Raw genomic sequence first — 23,232 nt, 5'->3', positions numbered from 1 at the left:
AGAGAGGAACGATCACCTCAGCAACCTGTGTAGGTACCACTGTACATGTCTAACGTAGAGAGGAACGATCACCTCAGCAACCTGTGGAGGTACCACTGTACATGTCTAACGTAGAGAGGAACTCACCTCAGCAACCTGTGTAGGTACCACTGTACATGTCTAACGTAGAGAGGAACGATCACCTCAGCAACCTGTGTAGGTACCACTGTACATGTCTAACGTAGAGAGGAACTCACCTCAGCAACCTGTGTAGGTACCACTGTACATGTCTAACGTAGAGAGGAACGATCACCTCAGCAACCTGTGGAGGTACCACTGTACATGTCTAACGTAGAGAGGAACGATCACCTCAGCAACCTGTGTAGGTACCACTGTACATGTCTAACGTAGAGAGGAACTCACCTCAGCAACCTGTGGAGGTACCACTGTACATGTCTAACGTAGAGAGGAACGATCACCTCAGCAACCTGTGTAGGTACCACTGTACATGTCTAACGTAGAGAGGAACGATCACCTCAGCAACCTGTGTAGGTACCACTGTACATGTCTAACGTAGAGAGGAACGATCACCTCAGCAACCTGTGTAGGTACCACTGTACATGTCTAACGTAGAGAGGAACTCACCTCAGCAACCTGTGTAGGTACCACTGTACATGTCTAACGTAGAGAGGAACGATCACCTCAGCAACCTGTGTAGGTACCACTGTACATGTCTAACGTAGAGAGGAACGATCACCTCAGCAACCTGTGTAGGTACCACTGTACATGTCTAACGTAGAGAGGAACTCACCTCAGCAACCTGTGTAGGTACCACTGTACATGTCTAACGTAGAGAGGAACGATCACCTCAGCAACCTGTGGAGGTACCACTGTACATGTCTAACGTAGAGAGGAACGATCACCTCAGCAACCTGTGTAGGTACCACTGTACATGTCTAACGTAGAGAGGAACTCACCTCAGCAACCTGTGTAGGTACCACTGTACATGTCTAACGTAGAGAGGAACGATCACCTCAGCAACCTGTGGAGGTACCACTGTACATGTCTAACGTAGAGAGGAACGATCACCTCAGCAACCTGTGTAGGTACCACTGTACATGTCTAACGTAGAGAGGAACTCACCTCAGCAACCTGTGTAGGTATCACTGTACATGTCTAACGTAGAGAGGAACGATCACCTCAGCAACCTGTGGAGGTACCACTGTACATGTCTAACGTAGAGAGGAACGATCACCTCAGCAACCTGTGTAGGTATCACTGTACATGTCTAACGTAGAGAGGAACGATCACCTCAGCAACCTGTGTAGGTACCACTGTACATGTCTAACGTAGAGAGGAACTCACCTCAGTAACCTGTGTAGGTACCACTGTACATGTCTAACGTAGAGAGGAACTCACCTCAGCAACCTGTGTAGGTACCACTGTACATGTCTAACGTAGAGAGGAACTCACCTCAGCAACCTGTGCAGGTACCACTGTACATGTCTAACGTAGAGAGGAACTCACCTCAGCAACCTGTGGAGGTACCACTGTACATGTCTAACGTATAGAGGAACTCACCTCAGCAACCTGTGTAGGTACCACTGTACATGTCTAACGTAGAGAGGAACGATCACCTCAGCAACCTGTGGAGGTACCACTGTACATGTCTAACGTAGAGAGGAACTCACCTCAGCAACCTGTGGAGGTACCACTGTACATGTCTAACGTAGAGAGGAACTCACCTCAGCAACCTGTGGAGGTACCACTGTACATGTCTAACGTAGAGAGGAACTCACCTCAGCAACCTGTGGAGGTACCACTGTACATGTCTAACGTAGAGAGGAACTCACCTCAGCAACCTGTGGAGGTACCACTGTACATGTCTAACGTAGAGAGGAACGATCACCTCAGCAACCTGTGTAGGTACCACTGTACATGTCTAACGTAGAGAGGAACGATCACCTCAGCAACCTGTGTAGGTACCACTGTACATGTCTAACGTAGAGAGGAACGATCACCTCAGCAACCTGTGTAGGTACCACTGTACATGTCTAACGTAGAGAGGAACGATCACCTCAGCAACCTGTGTAGGTACCACTGTACATGTCTAACGTAGAGAGGAACGATCACCTCAGCAACCTGTGTAGGTACCACTGTACATGTCTAACGTAGAGAGGAACTCACCTCAGCAACCTGTGTAGGTACCACTGTACATGTCTAACGTAGAGAGGAACGATCACCTCAGCAACCTGTGGAGGTACCACTGTACATGTCTAACGTAGAGAGGAACGATCACCTCAGCAACCTGTGTAGGTACCACTGTACATGTCTAACGTAGAGAGGAACGATCACCTCAGCAACCTGTGTAGGTACCACTGTACATGTCTAACGTAGAGAGGAACTCACCTCAGTAACCTGTGTAGGTACCACTGTACATGTCTAACGTAGAGAGGAACTCACCTCAGCAACCTGTGTAGGTACCACTGTACATGTCTAACGTAGAGAGGAACGATCACCTCAGTAACCTGTGGAGGTACCACTGTACATGTCTAACGTAGAGAGGAACTCACCTCAGCAACCTGTGGAGGTATCACTGTACATGTCTAACGTAGAGAGGAACGATCACCTCAGTAACCTGTGGAGGTACCACTGTACATGTCTAACGTAGAGAGGAACGATCAACTCAGCAACCTGTGTAGGTACCACTGTACATGTCTAACGTAGAGAGGAACGATCACCTCAGCAACCTGTGTAGGTACCACTGTACATGTCTAACGTAGAGAGGAACTCACCTCAGCAACCTGTGTAGGTACCACTGTACATGTCTAACGTAGAGAGGAACTCACCTCAGCAACCTGTGGAGGTACCACTGTACATGTCTAACGTAGAGAGGAACGATCACCTCAGCAACCTGTGTAGGTACCACTGTACATGTCTAACGTAGAGAGGAACGATCACCTCAGCAACCTGTGTAGGTACCACTGTACATGTCTAACGTAGAGAGGAACTCACCTCAGCAACCTGTGTAGGTACCACTGTACATGTCTAACGTAGAGAGGAACTCACCTCAGTAACCTGTGTAGGTACCACTGTACAAGTCTAACGTAGAGAGGAACGATCACCTCAGTAACCTGTGTAGGTATCACTGTACATGTCTAACGTAGAGAGGAACTCACCTCAGTAACCTGTGTAGGTACCACTGTACATGTCTAACGTAGAGAGGAACGATCACCTCAGCAACCTGTGGAGGTACCACTGTACATGTCTAACGTAGAGAGGAACTCACCTCAGCAACCTGTGTAGGTACCACTGTACATGTCTAACGTATAGAGGAACGATCACCTCAGCAACCTGTGTAGGTACCACTGTACATGTCTAACGTAGAGAGGAACGATCACCTCAGTAACCTGTGGAGGTACCACTGTACATGTCTAACGTAGAGAGGAACGATCACCTCAGTAACCTGTGTAGGTACCACTGTACATGTCTAACGTAGAGAGGAACTCACCTCAGCAACCTGTGTAGGTACCACTGTACATGTCTAACGTAGAGAGGAACGATCACCTCAGCAACCTGTGTAGGTACCACTGTACATGTCTAACGTAGAGAGGAACTCACCTCAGCAACCTGTGTAGGTACCACTGTACATGTCTAACGTAGAGAGGAACGATCACCTCAGCAACCTGTGTAGGTACCACTGTACATGTCTAACGTAGAGAGGAACTCACCTCAGCAACCTGTGTAGGTACCACTGTACATGTCTAACGTAGAGAGGAACTCACCTCAGTAACCTGTAGAGGTACCACTGTACATGTCTAACGTAGAGAGGAACTCACCTCAGTAACCTGTGTAGGTACCACTGTACATGTCTAACGTAGAGAGGAACGATCACCTCAGTAACCTGTGTAGGTACCACTGTACATGTCTAACGTAGAGAGGAACGATCACCTCAGCAACCTGTGTAGGTACCACTGTACATGTCTAACGTAGAGAGGAACGATCACCTCAGTAACCTGTGTAGGTACCACTGTACATGTCTAACGTAGAGAGGAACGATCAACTCAGCAACCTGTGGAGGTACCACTGTACATGTCTAACGTAGAGAGGAACTATCACCTCAGCAACCTGTGTAGGTACCACTGTACATGTCTAACGTAGAGAGGAACTCACCTCAGCAACCTGTGGAGGTACCACTGTACATGTCTAACGTAGAGAGGAACGATCACCTCAGCAACCTGTGTAGGTACCACTGTACATGTCTAACGTAGAGAGGAACGATCACCTCAGCAACCTGTGTAGGTACCACTGTACATGTCTAACGTAGAGAGGAACTCACCTCAGCAACCTGTGGAGGTACCACTGTACATGTCTAACGTAGAGAGGAACTCACCTCAGCAACCTGTGGAGGTACCACTGTACATGTCTAACGTAGAGAGGAACGATCACCTCAGCAACCTGTGGAGGTACCACTGTACATGTCTGACGTAGAGAGGAACGATCACCTCAGCAACCTGTGTAGGTACCACTGTACATGTCTAACGTAGAGAGGAACTCACCTCAGCAACCTGTGTAGGTACCACTGTACATGTCTAACGTAGAGAGGAACGATCACCTCAGCAACCTGTGGAGGTACCACTGTACATGTCTAACGTAGAGAGGAACGATCACCTCAGCAACCTGTGTAGGTACCACTGTACATGTCTAACGTAGAGAGGAACTCACCTCAGCAACCTGTGTAGGTACCACTGTACATGTCTAACGTAGAGAGGAACGATCACCTCAGCAACCTGTGGAGGTACCACTGTACATGTCTAACGTAGAGAGGAACGATCACCTCAGCAACCTGTGTAGGTACCACTGTACATGTCTAACGTAGAGAGGAACTCACCTCAGCAACCTGTGGAGGTACCACTGTACATGTCTAACGTAGAGAGGAACGATCACCTCAGCAACCTGTGTAGGTACCACTGTACATGTCTAACGTAGAGAGGAACTCACCTCAGTAACCTGTGTAGGTACCACTGTACATGTCTAACGTAGAGAGGAACGATCACCTCAGCAACCTGTGTAGGTACCACTGTACATGTCTAACGTAGAGAGGAACGATCACCTCAGTAACCTGTGTAGGTACCACTGTACATGTCTAACGTAGAGAGGAACGATCACCTCAGCAACCTGTGTAGGTACCACTGTACATGTCTAACGTAGAGAGGAACGATCACCTCAGCAACCTGTGTAGGTACCACTGTACATGTCTAACGTAGAGAGGAACGATCACCTCAGCAACCTGTGTAGGTACCACTGTACATGTCTAACGTAGAGAGGAACGATCACCTCAGCAACCTGTGTAGGTACCACTGTACATGTCTAACGTAGAGAGGAACTCACCTCAGCAACCTGTGGAGGTACCACTGTACATGTCTAACGTAGAGAGGAACTCACCTCAGCAACCTGTGGAGGTACCACTGTACATGTCTAACGTAGAGAGGAACTCACCTCAGCAACCTGTGGAGGTACCACTGTACATGTCTAACGTAGAGAGGAACGATCACCTCAGCAACCTGTGTAGGTACCACTGTACATGTCTAACGTAGAGAGGAACTCACCTCAGTAACCTGTGTAGGTACCACTGTACATGTCTAACGTAGAGAGGAACGATCACCTCAGCAACCTGTGTAGGTATCACTGTACATGTCTAACGTAGAGAGGAACGATCACCTCAGCAACCTGTGTAGGTACCACTGTACATGTCTAACGTAGAGAGGAACTCACCTCAGCAACCTGTGGAGGTACCACTGTACATGTCTAACGTAGAGAGGAACTCACCTCAGCAACCTGTGTAGGTACCACTGTACATGTCTAACGTAGAGAGGAATCACCTCAGCAACCTGTGTAGGTACCACTGTACATGTCTAACGTAGAGAGGAACGATCACCTCAGCAACCTGTGGAGGTACCACTGTACATGTCTAACGTAGAGAGGAACGATCACCTCAGCAACCTGTGTAGGTACCACTGTACATGTCTAACGTAGAGAGGAACTTACCTCAGCAACCTGTGTAGGTACCACTGTACATGTCTAACGTAGAGAGGAACGATCACCTCAGCAACCTGTGGAGGTACCACTGTACATGTCTAACGTAGAGAGGAACGATCACCTCAGCAACCTGTGTAGGTACCACTGTACATGTCTAACGTAGAGAGGAACTTACCTCAGCAACCTGTGGAGGTACCACTGTACATGTCTAACGTAGAGAGGAACTCACCTCAGCAACCTGTGTAGGTACCACTGTACATGTCTAACGTAGAGAGGAACGATCACCTCAGCAACCTGTGTAGGTACCACTGTACATGTCTAACGTAGAGAGGAACTCACCTCAGTAACCTGTGTAGGTACCACTGTACATGTCTAACGTAGAGAGGAACTCACCTCAGCAACCTGTGGAGGTACCACTGTACATGTCTAACGTAGAGAGGAACGATCACCTCAGCAACCTGTGTAGGTACCACTGTACATGTCTAACGTAGAGAGGAACTCACCTCAGCAACCTGTGTAGGTACCACTGTACATGTCTAACGTAGAGAGGAACGATCACCTCAGCAACCTGTGTAGGTACCACTGTACATGTCTAACGTAGAGAGGAACGATCACCTCAGCAACCTGTGCAGGTACCACTGTACATGTCTAACGTAGAGAGGAACTCACCTCAGCAACCTGTGTAGGTACCACTGTACATGTCTAACGTAGAGAGGAACGATCACCTCAGCAACCTGTGGAGGTACCACTGTACATGTCTAACGTAGAGAGGAACTCACCTCAGCAACCTGTGGAGGTACCACTGTACATGTCTAACGTAGAGAGGAACTTACCTCAGCAACCTGTGTAGGTACCACTGTACATGTCTAACGTAGAGAGGAACGATCACCTCAGCAACCTGTGTAGGTATCACTGTACATGTCTAACGTAGAGAGGAACTCACCTCAGCAACCTGTGGAGGTACCACTGTACATGTCTAACGTAGAGAGGAACGATCACCTCAGCAACCTGTGTAGGTACCACTGTACATGTCTAACGTAGAGAGGAACTTACCTCAGCAACCTGTGTAGGTACCACTGTACATGTCTAACGTAGAGAGGAACGATCACCTCAGTAACCTGTGTAGGTACCACTGTACATGTCTAACGTAGAGAGGAACGATCACCTCAGCAACCTGTGTAGGTACCACTGTACATGTCTAACGTAGAGAGGAACGATCACCTCAGCAACCTGTGTAGGTACCACTGTACATGTCTAACGTAGAGAGGAACGATCACCTCAGCAACCTGTGGAGGTACCACTGTACATGTCTAACGTAGAGAGGAACGATCACCTCAGCAACCTGTGTAGGTACCACTGTACATGTCTAACGTAGAGAGGAACTCACCTCAGCAACCTGTGGAGGTACCACTGTACATGTCTAACGTAGAGAGGAACGATCACCTCAGCAACCTGTGTAGGTACCACTGTACATGTCTAACGTAGAGAGGAACTCACCTCAGCAACCTGTGTAGGTACCACTGTACATGTCTAACGTAGAGAGGAACGATCACCTCAGCAACCTGTGTAGGTACCACTGTACATGTCTAACGTAGAGAGGAACGATCACCTCAGCAACCTGTGTAGGTACCACTGTACATGTCTAACGTAGAGAGGAACTCACCTCAGCAACCTGTGTAGGTACCACTGTACATGTCTAACGTAGAGAGGAACTCACCTCAGCAACCTGTGGAGGTACCACTGTACATGTCTAACGTAGAGAGGAACGATCACCTCAGCAACCTGTGTAGGTACCACTGTACATGTCTAACGTAGAGAGGAACGATCACCTCAGCAACCTGTGTAGGTACCACTGTACATGTCTAACGTAGAGAGGAACGATCACCTCAGCAACCTGTGTAGGTACCACTGTACATGTCTAACGTAGAGAGGAACGATCACCTCAGCAACCTGTGTAGGTACCACTGTACATGTCTAACGTAGAGAGGAACTCACCTCAGCAACCTGTGTAGGTACCACTGTACATGTCTAACGTAGAGAGGAACTCACCTCAGCAACCTGTGTAGGTACCACTGTACATGTCTAACGTAGAGAGGAACTCACCTCAGCAACCTGTGTAGGTACCACTGTACATGTCTAACGTAGAGAGGAACGATCACCTCAGCAACCTGTGGAGGTACCACTGTACATGTCTAACGTAGAGAGGAACTCACCTCAGCAACCTGTGGAGGTACCACTGTACATGTCTAACGTAGAGAGGAACTCACCTCAGCAACCTGTGTAGGTACCACTGTACATGTCTAACGTAGAGAGGAACTCACCTCAGCAACCTGTGTAGGTACCACTGTACATGTCTAACGTAGAGAGGAACTCACCTCAGCAACCTGTGGAGGTACCACTGTACATGTCTAACGTAGAGAGGAACGATCACCTCAGCAACCTGTGGAGGTACCACTGTACATGTCTAACGTAGAGAGGAACGATCACCTCAGCAACCTGTGTAGGTACCACTGTACATGTCTAACGTAGAGAGGAACGATCACCTCAGCAACCTGTGGAGGTACCACTGTACATGTCTAACGTAGAGAGGAACTCACCTCAGCAACCTGTGGAGGTACCACTGTACATGTCTAACGTAGAGAGGAACTCACCTCAGCAACCTGTGTAGGTACCACTGTACATGTCTAACGTAGAGAGGAACTCACCTCAGCAACCTGTGGAGGTACCACTGTACATGTCTAACGTAGAGAGGAACTCACCTCAGCAACCTGTGGAGGTACCACTGTACATGTCTAACGTAGAGAGGAACTCACCTCAGCAACCTGTGGAGGTACCACTGTACATGTCTAACGTAGAGAGGAACGATCACCTCAGCAACCTGTGGAGGTACCACTGTACATGTCTAACGTAGAGAGGAACTCACCTCAGCAACCTGTGGAGGTACCACTGTACATGTCTAACGTAGAGAGGAACGATCACCTCAGCAACCTGTGGAGGTACCACTGTACATGTCTAACGTAGAGAGGAACGATCACCTCAGCAACCTGTGGAGGTACCACTGTACATGTCTAACGTAGAGAGGAACTCACCTCAGCAACCTGTGTAGGTACCACTGTACATGTCTAACGTAGAGAGGAACGATCACCTCAGCAACCTGTGTAGGTACCACTGTACATGTCTAACGTAGAGAGGAACTCACCTCAGCAACCTGTGTAGGTACCACTGTACATGTCTAACGTAGAGAGGAACGATCACCTCAGCAACCTGTGTAGGTACCACTGTACATGTCTAACGTAGAGAGGAACGATCACCTCAGCAACCTGTGTAGGTACCACTGTACATGTCTAACGTAGAGAGGAACGATCACCTCAGCAACCTGTGTAGGTATCACTGTACATGTCTAACGTAGAGAGGAACGATCACCTCAGTAACCTGTGTAGGTACCACTGTACATGTCTAACGTAGAGAGGAACGATCACCTCAGCAACCTGTGTAGGTACCACTGTACATGTCTAACGTAGAGAGGAACGATCACCTCAGCAACCTGTGGAGGTACCACTGTACATGTCTAACGTAGAGAGGAACGATCACCTCAGCAACCTGTGTAGGTACCACTGTACATGTCTAACGTAGAGAGGAACGATCACCTCAGCAACCTGTGTAGGTACCACTGTACATGTCTAACGTAGAGAGGAACTCACCTCAGTAACCTGTGTAGGTACCACTGTACATGTCTAACGTAGAGAGGAACTCACCTCAGCAACCTGTGTAGGTACCACTGTACATGTCTAACGTAGAGAGGAACGATCACCTCAGCAACCTGTGGAGGTACCACTGTACATGTCTAACGTAGAGAGGAACGATCACCTCAGCAACCTGTGTAGGTACCACTGTACATGTCTAACGTAGAGAGGAACGATCACCTCAGCAACCTGTGTAGGTACCACTGTACATGTCTAACGTAGAGAGGAACGATCACCTCAGCAACCTGTGTAGGTACCACTGTACATGTCTAACGTAGAGAGGAACTTACCTCAGCAACCTGTGTAGGTATCACTGTACATGTCTAACGTAGAGAGGAACGATCACCTCAGCAACCTGTGTAGGTACCACTGTACATGTCTAACGTAGAGAGGAACTCACCTCAGCAACCTGTGTAGGTACCACTGTACATGTCTAACGTAGAGAGGAACGATCACCTCAGCAACCTGTGGAGGTACCACTGTACATGTCTAACGTAGAGAGGAACGATCACCTCAGCAACCTGTGTAGGTATCACTGTACATGTCTAACGTAGAGAGGAACTCACCTCAGCAACCTGTGTAGGTACCACTGTACATGTCTAACGTAGAGAGGAACGATCACCTCAGCAACCTGTGGAGGTACCACTGTACATGTCTAACGTAGAGAGGAACTCACCTCAGCAACCTGTGTAGGTACCACTGTACATGTCTAACGTAGAGAGGAACGATCACCTCAGCAACCTGTGTAGGTACCACTGTACATGTCTAACGTAGAGAGGAACTCACCTCAGCAACCTGTGTAGGTATCACTGTACATGTCTAACGTAGAGAGGAACTTACCTCAGCAACCTGTGTAGGTATCACTGTACATGTCTAACGTAGAGAGGAACGATCACCTCAGTAACCTGTGTAGGTACCACTGTACATGTCTAACGTAGAGAGGAACTTACCTCAGCAACCTGTGGAGGTACCACTGTACATGTCTAACGTAGAGAGGAACGATCACCTCAGCAACCTGTGTAGGTATCACTGTACATGTCTAACGTAGAGAGGAACGATCACCTCAGCAACCTGTGTAGGTACCACTGTACATGTCTAACGTAGAGAGGAACGATCACCTCAGCAACCTGTGTAGGTACCACTGTACATGTCTAACGTAGAGAGGAACTTACCTCAGCAACCTGTGTAGGTACCACTGTACATGTCTAACGTAGAGAGGAACGATCACCTCAGCAACCTGTGTAGGTATCACTGTACATGTCTAACGTAGAGAGGAACTTACCTCAGCAACCTGTGTAGGTACCACTGTACATGTCTAACGTAGAGAGGAACTTACCTCAGTAACCTGTGTAGGTATCACTGTACATGTCTAACGTAGAGAGGAACTCACCTCAGCAACCTGTGTAGGTATCACTGTACATGTCTAACGTAGAGAGGAACTTACCTCAGCAACCTGTGTAGGTATCACTGTACATGTCTAACGTAGAGAGGAACGATCACCTCAGCAACCTGTGGAGGTACCACTGTACATGTCTAACGTAGAGAGGGAACTCACCTCAGCAACCTGTGTAGGTATCACTGTACATGTCTAACGTAGAGAGGGAACTCACCTCAGCAACCTGTGTAGGTATCACTGTACATGTCTAACGTAGAGAGGAACTCACCTCAGCAACCTGTGTAGGTACCACTGTACATGTCTAACGTAGAGAGGGAACTCACCTCAGCAACCTGTGTAGGTATCACTGTACATGTCTAACGTAGAGAGGGAACTCACCTCAGCAACCTGTGTAGGTACCACTGTACATGTCTAACGTAGAGAGGGAACTCACCTCAGCAACCTGTGTAGGTATCACTGTACATGTCTAACGTAGAGAGGGAACTCACCTCAGCAACCTGTGTAGGTACCACTGTACATGTCTAACGTAGAGAGGAACTCACCTCAGCAACCTGTGTAGGTACCACTGTACATGTCTAACGTAGAGAGGAACGATCACCTCAGCAACCTGTGTAGGTACCACTGTACATGTCTAACGTAGAGAGGAACTCACCTCAGCAACCTGTGTAGGTACCACTGTACATGTCTAACGTATAGAGGAACTCACCTCAGCAACCTGTGGAGGTATCACTGTACATGTCTAACGTAGAGAGGAACGATCACCTCAGCAACCTGTGTAGGTACCACTGTACATGTCTAACGTAGAGAGGAACGATCACCTCAGCAACCTGTGTAGGTACCACTGTACATGTCTAACGTAGAGAGGAACGATCACCTCAGCAACCTGTGTAGGTACCACTGTACATGTCTAACGTAGAGAGGAACGATCACCTCAGCAACCTGTGTAGGTATCACTGTACATGTCTAACGTATAGAGGAACTCACCTCAGCAACCTGTGTAGGTACCACTGTACATGTCTAACGTAGAGAGGAACGATCACCTCAGTAACCTGTGGAGGTACCACTGTACATGTCTAACGTAGAGAGGAACTCACCTCAGCAACCTGTGGAGGTATCACTGTACATGTCTAACGTAGAGAGGAACTCACCTCAGCAACCTGTGGAGGTACCACTGTACATGTCTGACGTAGAGAGGAACTCACCTCAGCAACCTGTGTAGGTACCACTGTACATGTCTAACGTAGAGAGGAACTCACCTCAGTAACCTGTGTAGGTACCACTGTACATGTCTAACGTAGAGAGGAACTCACCTCAGTAACCTGTGGAGGTACCACTGTACATGTCTAACGTAGAGAGGAACTCACCTCAGCAACCTGTGGAGGTTTGGAAGCATCACCACCATTCATATCTGACATCTCGTACATGTTGCTGCGACCTGCACAACAGAAAAAATCATGCTAGTTCTGTGGCTTTCCATGGTGCAAATTGGTATCAGTGACAAATACAAGATAACAATGTAATGAACACAGTGGAACAACCTATAAGTTTCATATATGACAAGTAAAAAGCTGTGTGTGTCAGTTATAGGAATAGGTTTCTTATAAGTCTCTCATATGAAAAAGACCCCAATTCATATATGAATCATACAGTATATGAGAACCTGCACTTTCCGAAACCTATAGTTTTCTTAGGCCAAAAAAAAAAATAGGTCTGTTTACGGTAACCCGACCGACCCTATTTTTTTCCCGCGACCCTAGACCTTTTTTTGGCATTTGGGGAAAAAAAAAAAAAAAAAAAATCTTGGGTTTTTTTTTGCAAAATAATGTAAAAATATGGTTTTTTGGAGAAAAAAAATAATAATAAAAAAACCCGACCTACCGACCCTATTTTTAGGCCTATGTTACCGTAAACAGACCTATTTTGGGGGGGGGGGGGGCCTTATATATATGTTTCTTATATGAATCTTATATGAGTCTTATATGAATCAGAATTTAGGACTTAGAAAATGTTTGGATCATGCTGAATAACTGGTAATACATGTACTGGCTTTCATATATGTTTCATATATGAACAGGAAGTTGATGGTTTGCCTTGAGCATTATCTCCCCCTGATAGAATGGCCATGTTGGATGGAATTTAAACTTCTTTGTGACAGCAGCAGCTCTGTAAATGTTAAGCAGAAAATCAGTGAAAGAGCAGGACTTAAATGCAGAATTCTTACAGAAATGATTTGACTTGATGTATGCACATGTGAAGAGAATGTTTATATCATGCTGATGTTTTTGGGTCAACAGCTTGACAGGTTTGTGTTTTTATTGAAAATCCAATTTCTCTCCATTACTGTATTGTTTTTGCTCTAGTTCTGGTTCTGCCTGCATGGTGATCAGTGATCTAGAGATCTGTTGTTTCTTTTCCTCAAACTGAACAAAGATATATCCAGATAAGGTATTTTTCCGTTGGATTCATTATAATTCAAAGTCAAGACAGTTTAGTTGGGTTAAGCAGGTCATTTTTGCTGTTATTTCCCTTGTAAACACAAATGTAGGTCAAGGTCGTGTGTCTATTATAAGACCTGTAAGTGTCATGCATATAAGAGGCATATAAGGAAAATGTAGGTTTCATATAAGATTCCTATAAGTTTCATATATGAACATTTCATATAAGAGACCTATCTTTCTTTCTTTATTTGGTGTTTAACGTCGTTTTCAACCGTTCAAGGTTATATCGCGACGGGAAGAGACCTATAGGTTTCATATAAGAGAATATAAGGTTCATATAAGAGACCTATATGAGTTCAGGTTATAGGTTTCATATATGATTCATATAAGTTTCTTGTAAGAATTTACCTCATTTGCATTTAAAATACCTATAAGCCAGCATATATGATTCTGTCAGTGTAAGAATCTTATATGAAATGGGGTCCAATTTCTTATAAGTTCATTTCGTACGGGATTAAAAAGGTCTTGTACTTTTTGCGGGGTCACTCGATCCTCTGAGTACTATTATAGTTGTTTGTGTAAGGCTCGATCTATTAAATCACCCTCACCCCCTTGCACACATGTGTAACCGAGTGCCGAAACACTACGATCACCTCGGGAGGCGAAGTGCAATCAAACAGGATTGAAAATGTTAGGGCTAATTTCTTAGCCCTATAAAAACTGTTATGCAAACCCGAAGGTTTCCATGAACATACAGAGAGACAAAAGCCGCCAGACCCCATCACAAACAGAACTCTACAATCCACAGGTGTTGCCTACTTCTAAGGCGAACAACTCTGCAGAGTCTGCTGTGAAGGGCGACGGTTGTCTCCCTGTCACACATGCTTGCACGCATGCACACACACACACGCACGCATGCATACACACATACACAAACATGCACACACACACATGCGCACACATGCATGTGCACACACACACACACACACAGTAAAAGAAGAACAAAATGAAAAGAAATGAAACCATTAATAAACCCAGGAAAATAACAACAACATTCATTCAAACTAAACACAGCATCAATAGTGGGGGAAACAAAACCAAAATATACAGAGAAAGAAAAGTTATGTTCCTCCTTTGCTGTTTCTGTTTCACAGGAAACCTTAAACAAAGTTTTGACAAAAAAACAAAAACAAAATCTGTGCCGTGTGGCCCTTCTGCTTGGCAACTTGTTAAAAAAGCGACACTCATTAACATTACCAAATGAATATGATTATGAGTACAGAAAATCTTACTTAATCAAGTTCCATTGCATGAAAGAAAATGTACAATATTTGGTATATGATATATTCTGAATATATAAACCATGAGGCTCTATCAAAATCTGGTGTAAGATATATTCTGAATATATAAACCATGAGGCTCTATCAAAATCTGGTATAAGATATATTCTGAATATATAAACCATGTCGAGGCTCTATCAAAATCTGGTATAAGATATATTCTGAATATATAAACATGAGGCTCTATCAAAATCTGTGGAAAAAAGCAACTTGTTTGTTGCTATAATTAACCTTGTTTCTCTTATTAGTTAAACAACAAACAGAAGGAATATATGAATGGAGCAAGAAAAAGAAACAAAAACAAAACAGGAATGTAAGGATGGGGTATCAAATTATTAAATAACAGATCTGAAAGGATTGGGGGGGGGGGGGGGGGGGTGGCGATTGGGGAGAGCAAAATAAACTACACATTGTACATGTAGCTTACTTAAATGTACAGAAAAACAAGCTGTAAAGACATCACTACAATCAGTCCAACTACAATATACATGTATTATACAGGGTTTCATTTACTAGACTGAATAGTGTCCAAGAAATATCCAACGTTAAAGTTTTCCGGACGGCCGGACGGACGGACGGACGGACGGACGGACGACTCGGGTGAGTACATAGACTCACTTTTGCTTCGCATGTGAGTCAAAAAGCATGAAGCAAAAAGCCTGAAGCGACAATTGTGCAACACCTCAAAGAAAGCAACTTCCTGAAACCCAATCTAGTTTGTCTTCAGCAACAATTCATTCAAAACAGTTTTTAAAAAAACACCAACTAGTGCATCCCGCCACAGTGGTTTTGACAAAGTCGGCCAACAGTTGACTATAAGCCTGGAATACCCAATACAGATGATAGACACTGTACACATGGGCCGCATGCCGTATTCGACATCCATTGACATTCACCTTGACCTTGACCGTTCATTGCGTCAGTCGTTGGCATCACTGCCGGAGTGCTCGCTTCCACACTCACTGAAAGTTTATTTCAGCATCGCTATGGTTACCGACAAGCTGTTACAATAATGATGAGGATGATAGGATGAAGTCCTCACCAGCATGCGGACAGCTACTTGTTACAGTTAGTCAACTTTTGACTCAATGTTTTAACATAGAGGGGGAATCGATACGAGGGTCGTGGTATGTGTGTGTGTGTGTGTGTGTGTGTGTGTGTGTGTGTGTGTACAGCGATTCAGAGTAGTAAACTACTGGACCGATCTTCATTAAACTTTACATGAGAGCTCCTGGGAATGATATTCCCAGACTTTTTTCCATTTTTTATATAAATGTCTTTGATGACGTCATATCCGGCTTTTAGTAAAAGTTGAGGCGGCACTGTCACGCCCTCATTTTTCAATGAAATTGATTGAAATTTTGGCAAAGCAATCTTCGACGAAGGCCGGACTTTGGTATTGCATTTCAGCTTGGAGGCTTAGAAATTAATTAATGAGTTCGGTCATTAAAAATCAAAAAATTGTAATTAAAAATTGGTTTTTTTAAAACGATCTAAAAACAAGTTCATCTTATTTTTCGTCATTTTCTGATTCCAAAAACATATAAATATGTTATATTTGGGATACAAACAAAATTAAAAATATGAAAATTATGATTAAAATCATATTTCCGAAATCGAGTTAAAAACATTGGGCGGTTCTGGTGAGGTTATGCCCCTTCTTTCTTTCGGCTGGTAACAGGCGGAACCTCGCGGCAAGATCACACGAGAAAGGAAAAAACGTGCATTGGTCCCAAATAGCATGTCGCTTTGGTAACAGTTGATGTGTAAGTTGTGCATTTTATACGGTAAACAGACAATGGCAACAGGTGGAACCTCGCGGCAAGATCACAGGAGTTTCGCGTTAACACCCCAGAAGCGCTCATTCCATCTTATTCCTGATTCCAAAAACATATAGATATGATATGTTTGGATTAAAAACACGCTCAGAAAGTTAAAAAGAATAGAGATACAAAAAAGCGTGCTATCCTGCTCAGCGCAACCACTACCGCGCTATTCTGGATTGTCAATGTCACTGCCTTTGCCACGAGCGGTGGACAGACGATGCTACGAGTCAGTTTCATTCTGTGAGTTCCACTGAAATTGACTAAATGTTGTATTTTTGCCTTACGCGACTTGTTCTTTTTTTTTTACATAACCTTTAAAAATACTGCCACCCCTAACACACACATTGAGCTTAAGGCAACACTTTAAACCCATGCATATACATCTATACAACCCAAAACAATATAATTCCCCCTTCCCCAGAAGAGAAACAGACAAACAAAGAGAATTAAATGAACATGCAATTAACAAAATCTATTAAATGCAAAGTTTGTTTAAAAAGTGGACACTGTTTCAAACTAAATGTTTAGTAAGTAGTCCGCATGTCACATACTTGGCCCTGTTTGAGCAATTAATTATTGTATGTGTAGTAGACATCTCAATAAATGTCTGACAGCCAGTACAGCTGTTAGCAGCTCTAGCACACACACTAGAATTGCCGCAGAAGCATGCATTCGCCAGTTACAGTAATAAATGAATGTATGTACCAGTATCAACAATCAAGAACAGTTAAGTTCATACAGTGGAACCTCTCTTAATTTAAGATCCCTCGCCTCTGCTGGAGAGCAGAACGCTTTTCCAACGATAAATCCGTCACCATTACAGTATACACATTTTAGATGACTAAAGCGTGCTAGTCAAAATTCTGTGACGTTCACATCTAGATGCTCAAAAACACGCAGGTGTTCAGCTAAGAGGCGCATACATTCCTAGCAAGTCTTACACCTTCTGCCCTATCTACATACATTCCTAGCAAGTCTCACACCTTCTGCCCTATCTACATACATTCCTAGCAAGTCTCACACCTTCTGCCCTATCTACATACATTCCTAGCAAGTCTCACACCTTCTGCCCTATCTACATACATTCCTAGCAAGTCTTACACCTTCTGCCCTATCTACATACATTCCTAGCCAGTCTCACACCTTCTGCCCTATCTACATACATTCTTAGCCAGTCTTACACCTTCTGCCCTATCTACATACATTCCTAGCAAGTCTCACACCTTCTGCCCTATCTACATACATTCCTAGCAAGTCTCACACCTTCTGTCCTATCTACATACATTCCTAGCAAGTCTTACACCTTCTGCCCTATCTACATACATTCCTAGCAAGTCTCACACCTTCTGCCCTATCTACATACATTCCTAGCAAGTCTTACACCTTCTGCCCTATCTGCATACATTCCTAGCAAGTCTCACACCTTCTGTCCTATCTACATACATTCCTAGCAAGTCTCACACCTTCTGTCCTATCTGCATACCGTACTTTCCGGGTGACAAGGCGCTTCGTTATCTAAGACGCACCCCCTTCTTTTTAAAAAAATTTGTAATCCAGTCACCCATTGGACGCAGGGGGCCGATAGGGCGCACCAAAATTGAAAAAGTATACCGGTAGTCGAAGAATGAAAATAAGCCGGCGAGATCAAAGCCAGGTCCATTGTTTATAGACACGACCTTCTTCCCAGGGGTCAATGACCCAGTTTTTGCCATGAGAGGTGGTTCCCCTGTCATATCTGAGAGAGGAAATACTTCCTGCACCGGGTCAGTGACCGAGTTTAACAGAGTGGAAATAATTATGTGTGCTCTGTGTGTGCGGCCAGATCAAAGGCAGGCATTGTGATAGCTGGGTGGCTTGAGAGCTCGAGGAAACTTGGCCAGGGCAGTACCTAGTAGCTGAAACATGCATTATCACAAGTTGTTTGACTGGTACTCAGGCGGTCTCTTTGATTTTTTTCGTATTTCATACACGGATTAGACGCTTCGTTATACAAGACGCAGGGGTCGAACTCAAGGAAAAAAGTCGCGCCTTATGACCCGGAAAGTACGGTACATTCCTAGCAAGTCTTACACCTTCTGTCCTATCTACATACATTCCTAGCAAGTCTCACACCTTCTGCCCTATCTACATACATTCCTAGCAAGTCTCACACCTTCTGCCCTATCTGCATACATTCCTAGCAAGTCTCACACCTTTTGCCCCAGCTATCTCAAGCTGTTCTAGACGAATAACTGTCAGTTAATAAACCCGTAAAGGTGTTGTTCTAGAAATCAGAATAAACTTGTTCTTCCTGACGACAAAGCCTTTCATAGCTTCATCAACAGACAGTGGGAGGTTGAGAGCAACTTGCAATGGTACATGGTGTGGGATGGATCAACAGAAAGTGTTGTGACGGTGTGTGACACTGACCTGAGTTACGTCCCATGCACTGTGCTATGTGGAATGTGTGCATGGAAAGCGTTGTGACACTGACCTGAGTTACGTCACATGCATTGTGCTATGTGGAATGTGTGCATGGAAAGCGTTGTGACGGAGTGTGACACTGACCTCAGTTACGTCCCATGCACTGTGCGATGTGGAATGTGTGTATGGAAAGCGTTGTGACGGTGTGTGACACTGACCTGAGTTACGTCCCATTCACAGTGCTATGTGGAATGTGTGCATGGAAAGCGTTGTGACGGTGTGTGACACTGACCTGAGTTACGTCCCATGCACTGTGCTATGTGGAATGTGTGTATGGAAAGCGTTGTGACGGTGTGTGACACTGACCTCAGTTACGTCCCATGCACTGTGCTATGTGGAATGTGTGCATGGAAAGCGTTGTGACACTGACCTGAGTTACGTCCCATTCACAGTACTATGTGGAATGTGTGTATAGAAAGCGTTGTGACATTGACCTGAGTTACGTCCTATGCACTGTGCTATGTGGAATGTATGTATGGAAAGCGTTGTGACGGTGTGTGACACTGACCTCAGTTACGTCCCATGCACTGTGCTATGTGGAATGTGTGTATGGAAAGCGTTGTGACGGTGTGTGACACTGACCTCAGCTACGTCTCATGCACTGTGCTATGTGGAATGTGTGTATGGAAAGCGTTGTGACATTGACCTGAGTTACGTCCCACGCACTGTGCTATGTGGAATGTATGTATAGAAAGCGTTGTGACACTGACCTCAGTTACGTCCCATGCACTGTGCTATGTGGAATGTGTGTATGGAAAGCGTTGTGACGGTGTGTGACACTGACCTGAGTTACGTCCCATGCACTGTGCTATGTGGAATGTATGTATGGAAAGCGTTGTGACGGTGTTTGACACTGACCTCAGTTACGTCCCATGCACTGTGCTATGTGGAATGTGTGTATGGAAAGCGTTGTGACGGTGTGTGACACTGACCTGAGTTACGTCCCATGCACTGTGCTATGTGGAATGTATGTATGGAAAGCGTTGTGACGGTGTGTGACACGGACCTCAGTTACGTCCCATGCACTGTGCTATGTGGAATGTGTGTATGGAAAGCGTTGTGACGGTGTGTGACACTGACCTGAGTTACGTCCCATGCACTGCGCGATCTCCAGCAGGATGGAGACAAGGAACTGCCAGCCCACGAAGGCGGCCAGAATGTAGGTAGCGTAGTCTGGGGCGCCGGCTTTGTCCAATGTCAGCCCAAAGAATATGGAGATCACTGTGACAGAGAAATTAGAGAGTGGGTGAGTGTCAGCAAAGATGGGTGAGTGTCAGCAAAGATGGGTAACCTACATTTCCTCTAGCTCTGTTAAAGACAAACGCCACAGATTAAAGAAACCAAGATGTCGATCTCTTCTTGACTCAACCGTCTTTCAATTAAAATCTCTGACGTCAAAAGCGAAACAAAGTTTGAGAAGACGCTACAATGCCAATAATGGGAATAATGACATCACATGAACCTTGTGTCACTAATTCTCCTGAATGTCTCCCAGAAACCCACAAATAATTTTAAGAAAAAAGTTTGTCCCAGTGCTGTCATATCAGTTGGAGAAAATGACTGATGAGGTCACTGCTACGCTGTTCATGTATCGGTATCATAACATTAAAATCCTGAGAGTGGGTGATCAGATTAAACCAGGCACCTTCATCTTCTCTCTGTTATATCATCGTCAGATCTCAACATTACATTTAAAAATGTCTGTATATAAAAAAACAAATAAATAATATAGGTCAATTTATAGAACATTTGAATAATAGTCCAAACAAAACGGTCAGATTATTTTTTTTCGTGGTTCACTTTGATATTTTATTCTAGAATGTAAGCAGTCTATCCGTTCAGGATTTTTTTTTAAATTATTGCGTTTCGCACAGTCTTCAAATGAGCCAATGACAGTCAACTTTTCAGACGCTCTGTATTCTTAAAATAGACCCCCCAGCTGAAGCAGAATTTCCGCCAAACTCTCCCATCCCATGTCTAAAACTCACCGCCCAGAATGTAGGCAGCCGTTCCTACTGCCCAGTGCACCCAGTTGAAGATGGGTCGGTTCTTGGTGCCGGGGTGGGGTCTGAACACCGCCAGCACCGGCTGAAACACAAACACAACGTCACTTGATTTGATTTGATTTGATTTGACTGATCAATTAACACAGCAATGACGTCTGCAGGACTTGCAACAGACTGTACTGACAGATGGTTGAAAAAGCAACTTAAAAGAAACCATCGTCTTTGAGTGTGCTTGTGAGGGTTCTTTTTCCAGAAGCATGTACTGCGCTGCATGTGTGTGAGTGTCATTGTGTGTGTGTGTGTGTGTGTGTGTGTGTGTGTGTGTGTGTGTGTGTGTGTGTGTGTGTGTGTGTGTGTGTGTGTGTGTGTGTGTGTATGTGTGTGTGCATGAGTTCATGTGTGTGTCTGTAAGTACATGCATGTGTGCTTATGTACGTATGTGTGTGTCTGGGTGGGTGAGTGTGTGTGTGTGCGTGTGTGTGTGCGTGCCTGTGTGTGTGTTTGAGTGTGTGCATGCATGTGTGTGTGTCTGTCAGAATTTGTCTATTGAACAATCTACTTTGTGTTGCCCTAACAGCAATGTAAGCTTGTTGATTTTAGACCATGGTTACAGGTAGACATATCAGTTACCTCCCTTGGGCTGTCACACTGTGTTTGTCAAACTAGTCCAAGTTTTAATTGATACCACATTTCATGTGTTTCTAAGCCACACAAAGAATGACAGGACTGTGTTACGGTGCTGGTGTATGTTGTGCTGCGTGCTGTTTGTCCTTTACACTTTAATCCCAGGCAGTGCCACCTACAATGGTCTGTTACTGTTAGAACACTTTGATCCCAGGCAGTGCCACCTACAATGGTCTGTTACTGTCATAACACTTTACATTCTATTCTTAACCACTTGCATCTATGCCGGATCAAAAGCATTTGTGTGTCTCGATAATGTGTGTTCGTGTGTATACTAGCTGGCGATGATGTACAGTAGAACATGAGAGCTGTGGTACTCACATTGATGACTGTCAGAATTGTAACGATGATTCCAATGATAGGATGAGCTTCCTTGTAGCCTTCGCCTTCAATCTGAAACACATCAAACATGTCATTCAAAACTAAATTTACATGTATGACAGATACAGGCATATTACAAAATGCAACAAAACACACACACAAACACACACACATACATATAAATAAGGCACACATGCACACAAGCAAATTAAAACACATATATGTACACACACACACACACACAAACTGTGTACTGTATTTTTTCCTCAAATGTAACCTGTTGTTTAAACTTCAGCAAACTATTGCAATCAAGCCTGCATGCATTTCGTAAATTTCTAATTCATTTACTGTTTTTGTTTGTTTGTTTCATTTTTTAGCAGTCCGTTTGAAAGGCACAGTAAGCCTCTCGTAAATCATCACAGAAACTGTAAGGCTTTTACACACAGTACAAACACCCTTCCATTTGAACGCTCACCAAACGGGAACATCCTAGATCCTAGGTGCCCTACGTAAAGAGCGAGCAATTTTTAAAGAATTAATTTTGTGGATTGTGTCAGAGACAATCGGACCGTGCTGCGTTTTGGCGCTAGACATAACTTTTAAAATCTAAATAATAAATTGACAGCTTGTTACACAAACATTCTTAAATCATAAAAGAATTCTTTTTCATCAAGACAAGATCAGTACAATTCGAAGTTTTGAAAGTTTGAAAAAAGAAAAGCCCGGAAGCAGGGTCACGCAAGGTTGTGGTTCTCGTAGCAGACGACGGTTTATGCCTATCGCCAGTTCCTCTTAACAGTCAAAAGCCATCGCGAGAGTGCTTGTGAACCACAGCCGTTTGTTTCGTGCACAGTCAGAGGTACATAATAACGTGCTATTGCAGATAAGCTCACATCGAGTCGCATTCAAATGACTAACTGACGACTACATTGTGAAAAAGGGAAACTGGAGCACTCGGGTTCACGATGGCTCAGGGGTAAGATAAACCACGCAAAAA

The 23,232-nt window shown here is 44.9% G+C and overlaps 1 protein-coding gene across 4 annotated transcripts in view; it reads right to left on the bottom strand.

Moving 5' to 3' along the window:
* Positions 1-23,232, bottom strand: part of LOC138966002 (serine-rich adhesin for platelets-like) — a 152,128-nt gene that overhangs the window by 29,837 nt on the left and 99,059 nt on the right. For 3 of the 4 annotated variants that reach the window (XR_011455563.1, XM_070338089.1, XM_070338087.1), the window contains 5 exons: positions 22,236-22,307; positions 21,213-21,312; positions 20,305-20,445; positions 15,832-15,897; positions 12,522-12,592 (listed from right to left, as the gene is read on the bottom strand). Coding sequence is in view for 3 of the 4 variants with exons in the window: in XM_070338089.1 (XP_070194190.1) it covers positions 12,522-12,592; positions 15,832-15,897; positions 20,305-20,445; positions 21,213-21,312; positions 22,236-22,307 (450 nt within the window). In the remaining variant the exon portion in view is untranslated. The remainder of the gene's footprint in view (positions 1-12,521; positions 12,593-15,831; positions 15,898-20,304; positions 20,446-21,212; positions 21,313-22,235; positions 22,308-23,232) is intronic. The other variant, XM_070338088.1, reaches the window with a different exon arrangement.

Source organism: Littorina saxatilis, linkage group LG5 (assembly GCF_037325665.1).
Source record: "Littorina saxatilis isolate snail1 linkage group LG5, US_GU_Lsax_2.0, whole genome shotgun sequence".
NCBI classification, from domain to species: Eukaryota; Metazoa; Mollusca; class Gastropoda; order Littorinimorpha; family Littorinidae; genus Littorina; species Littorina saxatilis.
This window is presented reverse-complemented; position numbering and strand designations above follow the sequence as displayed.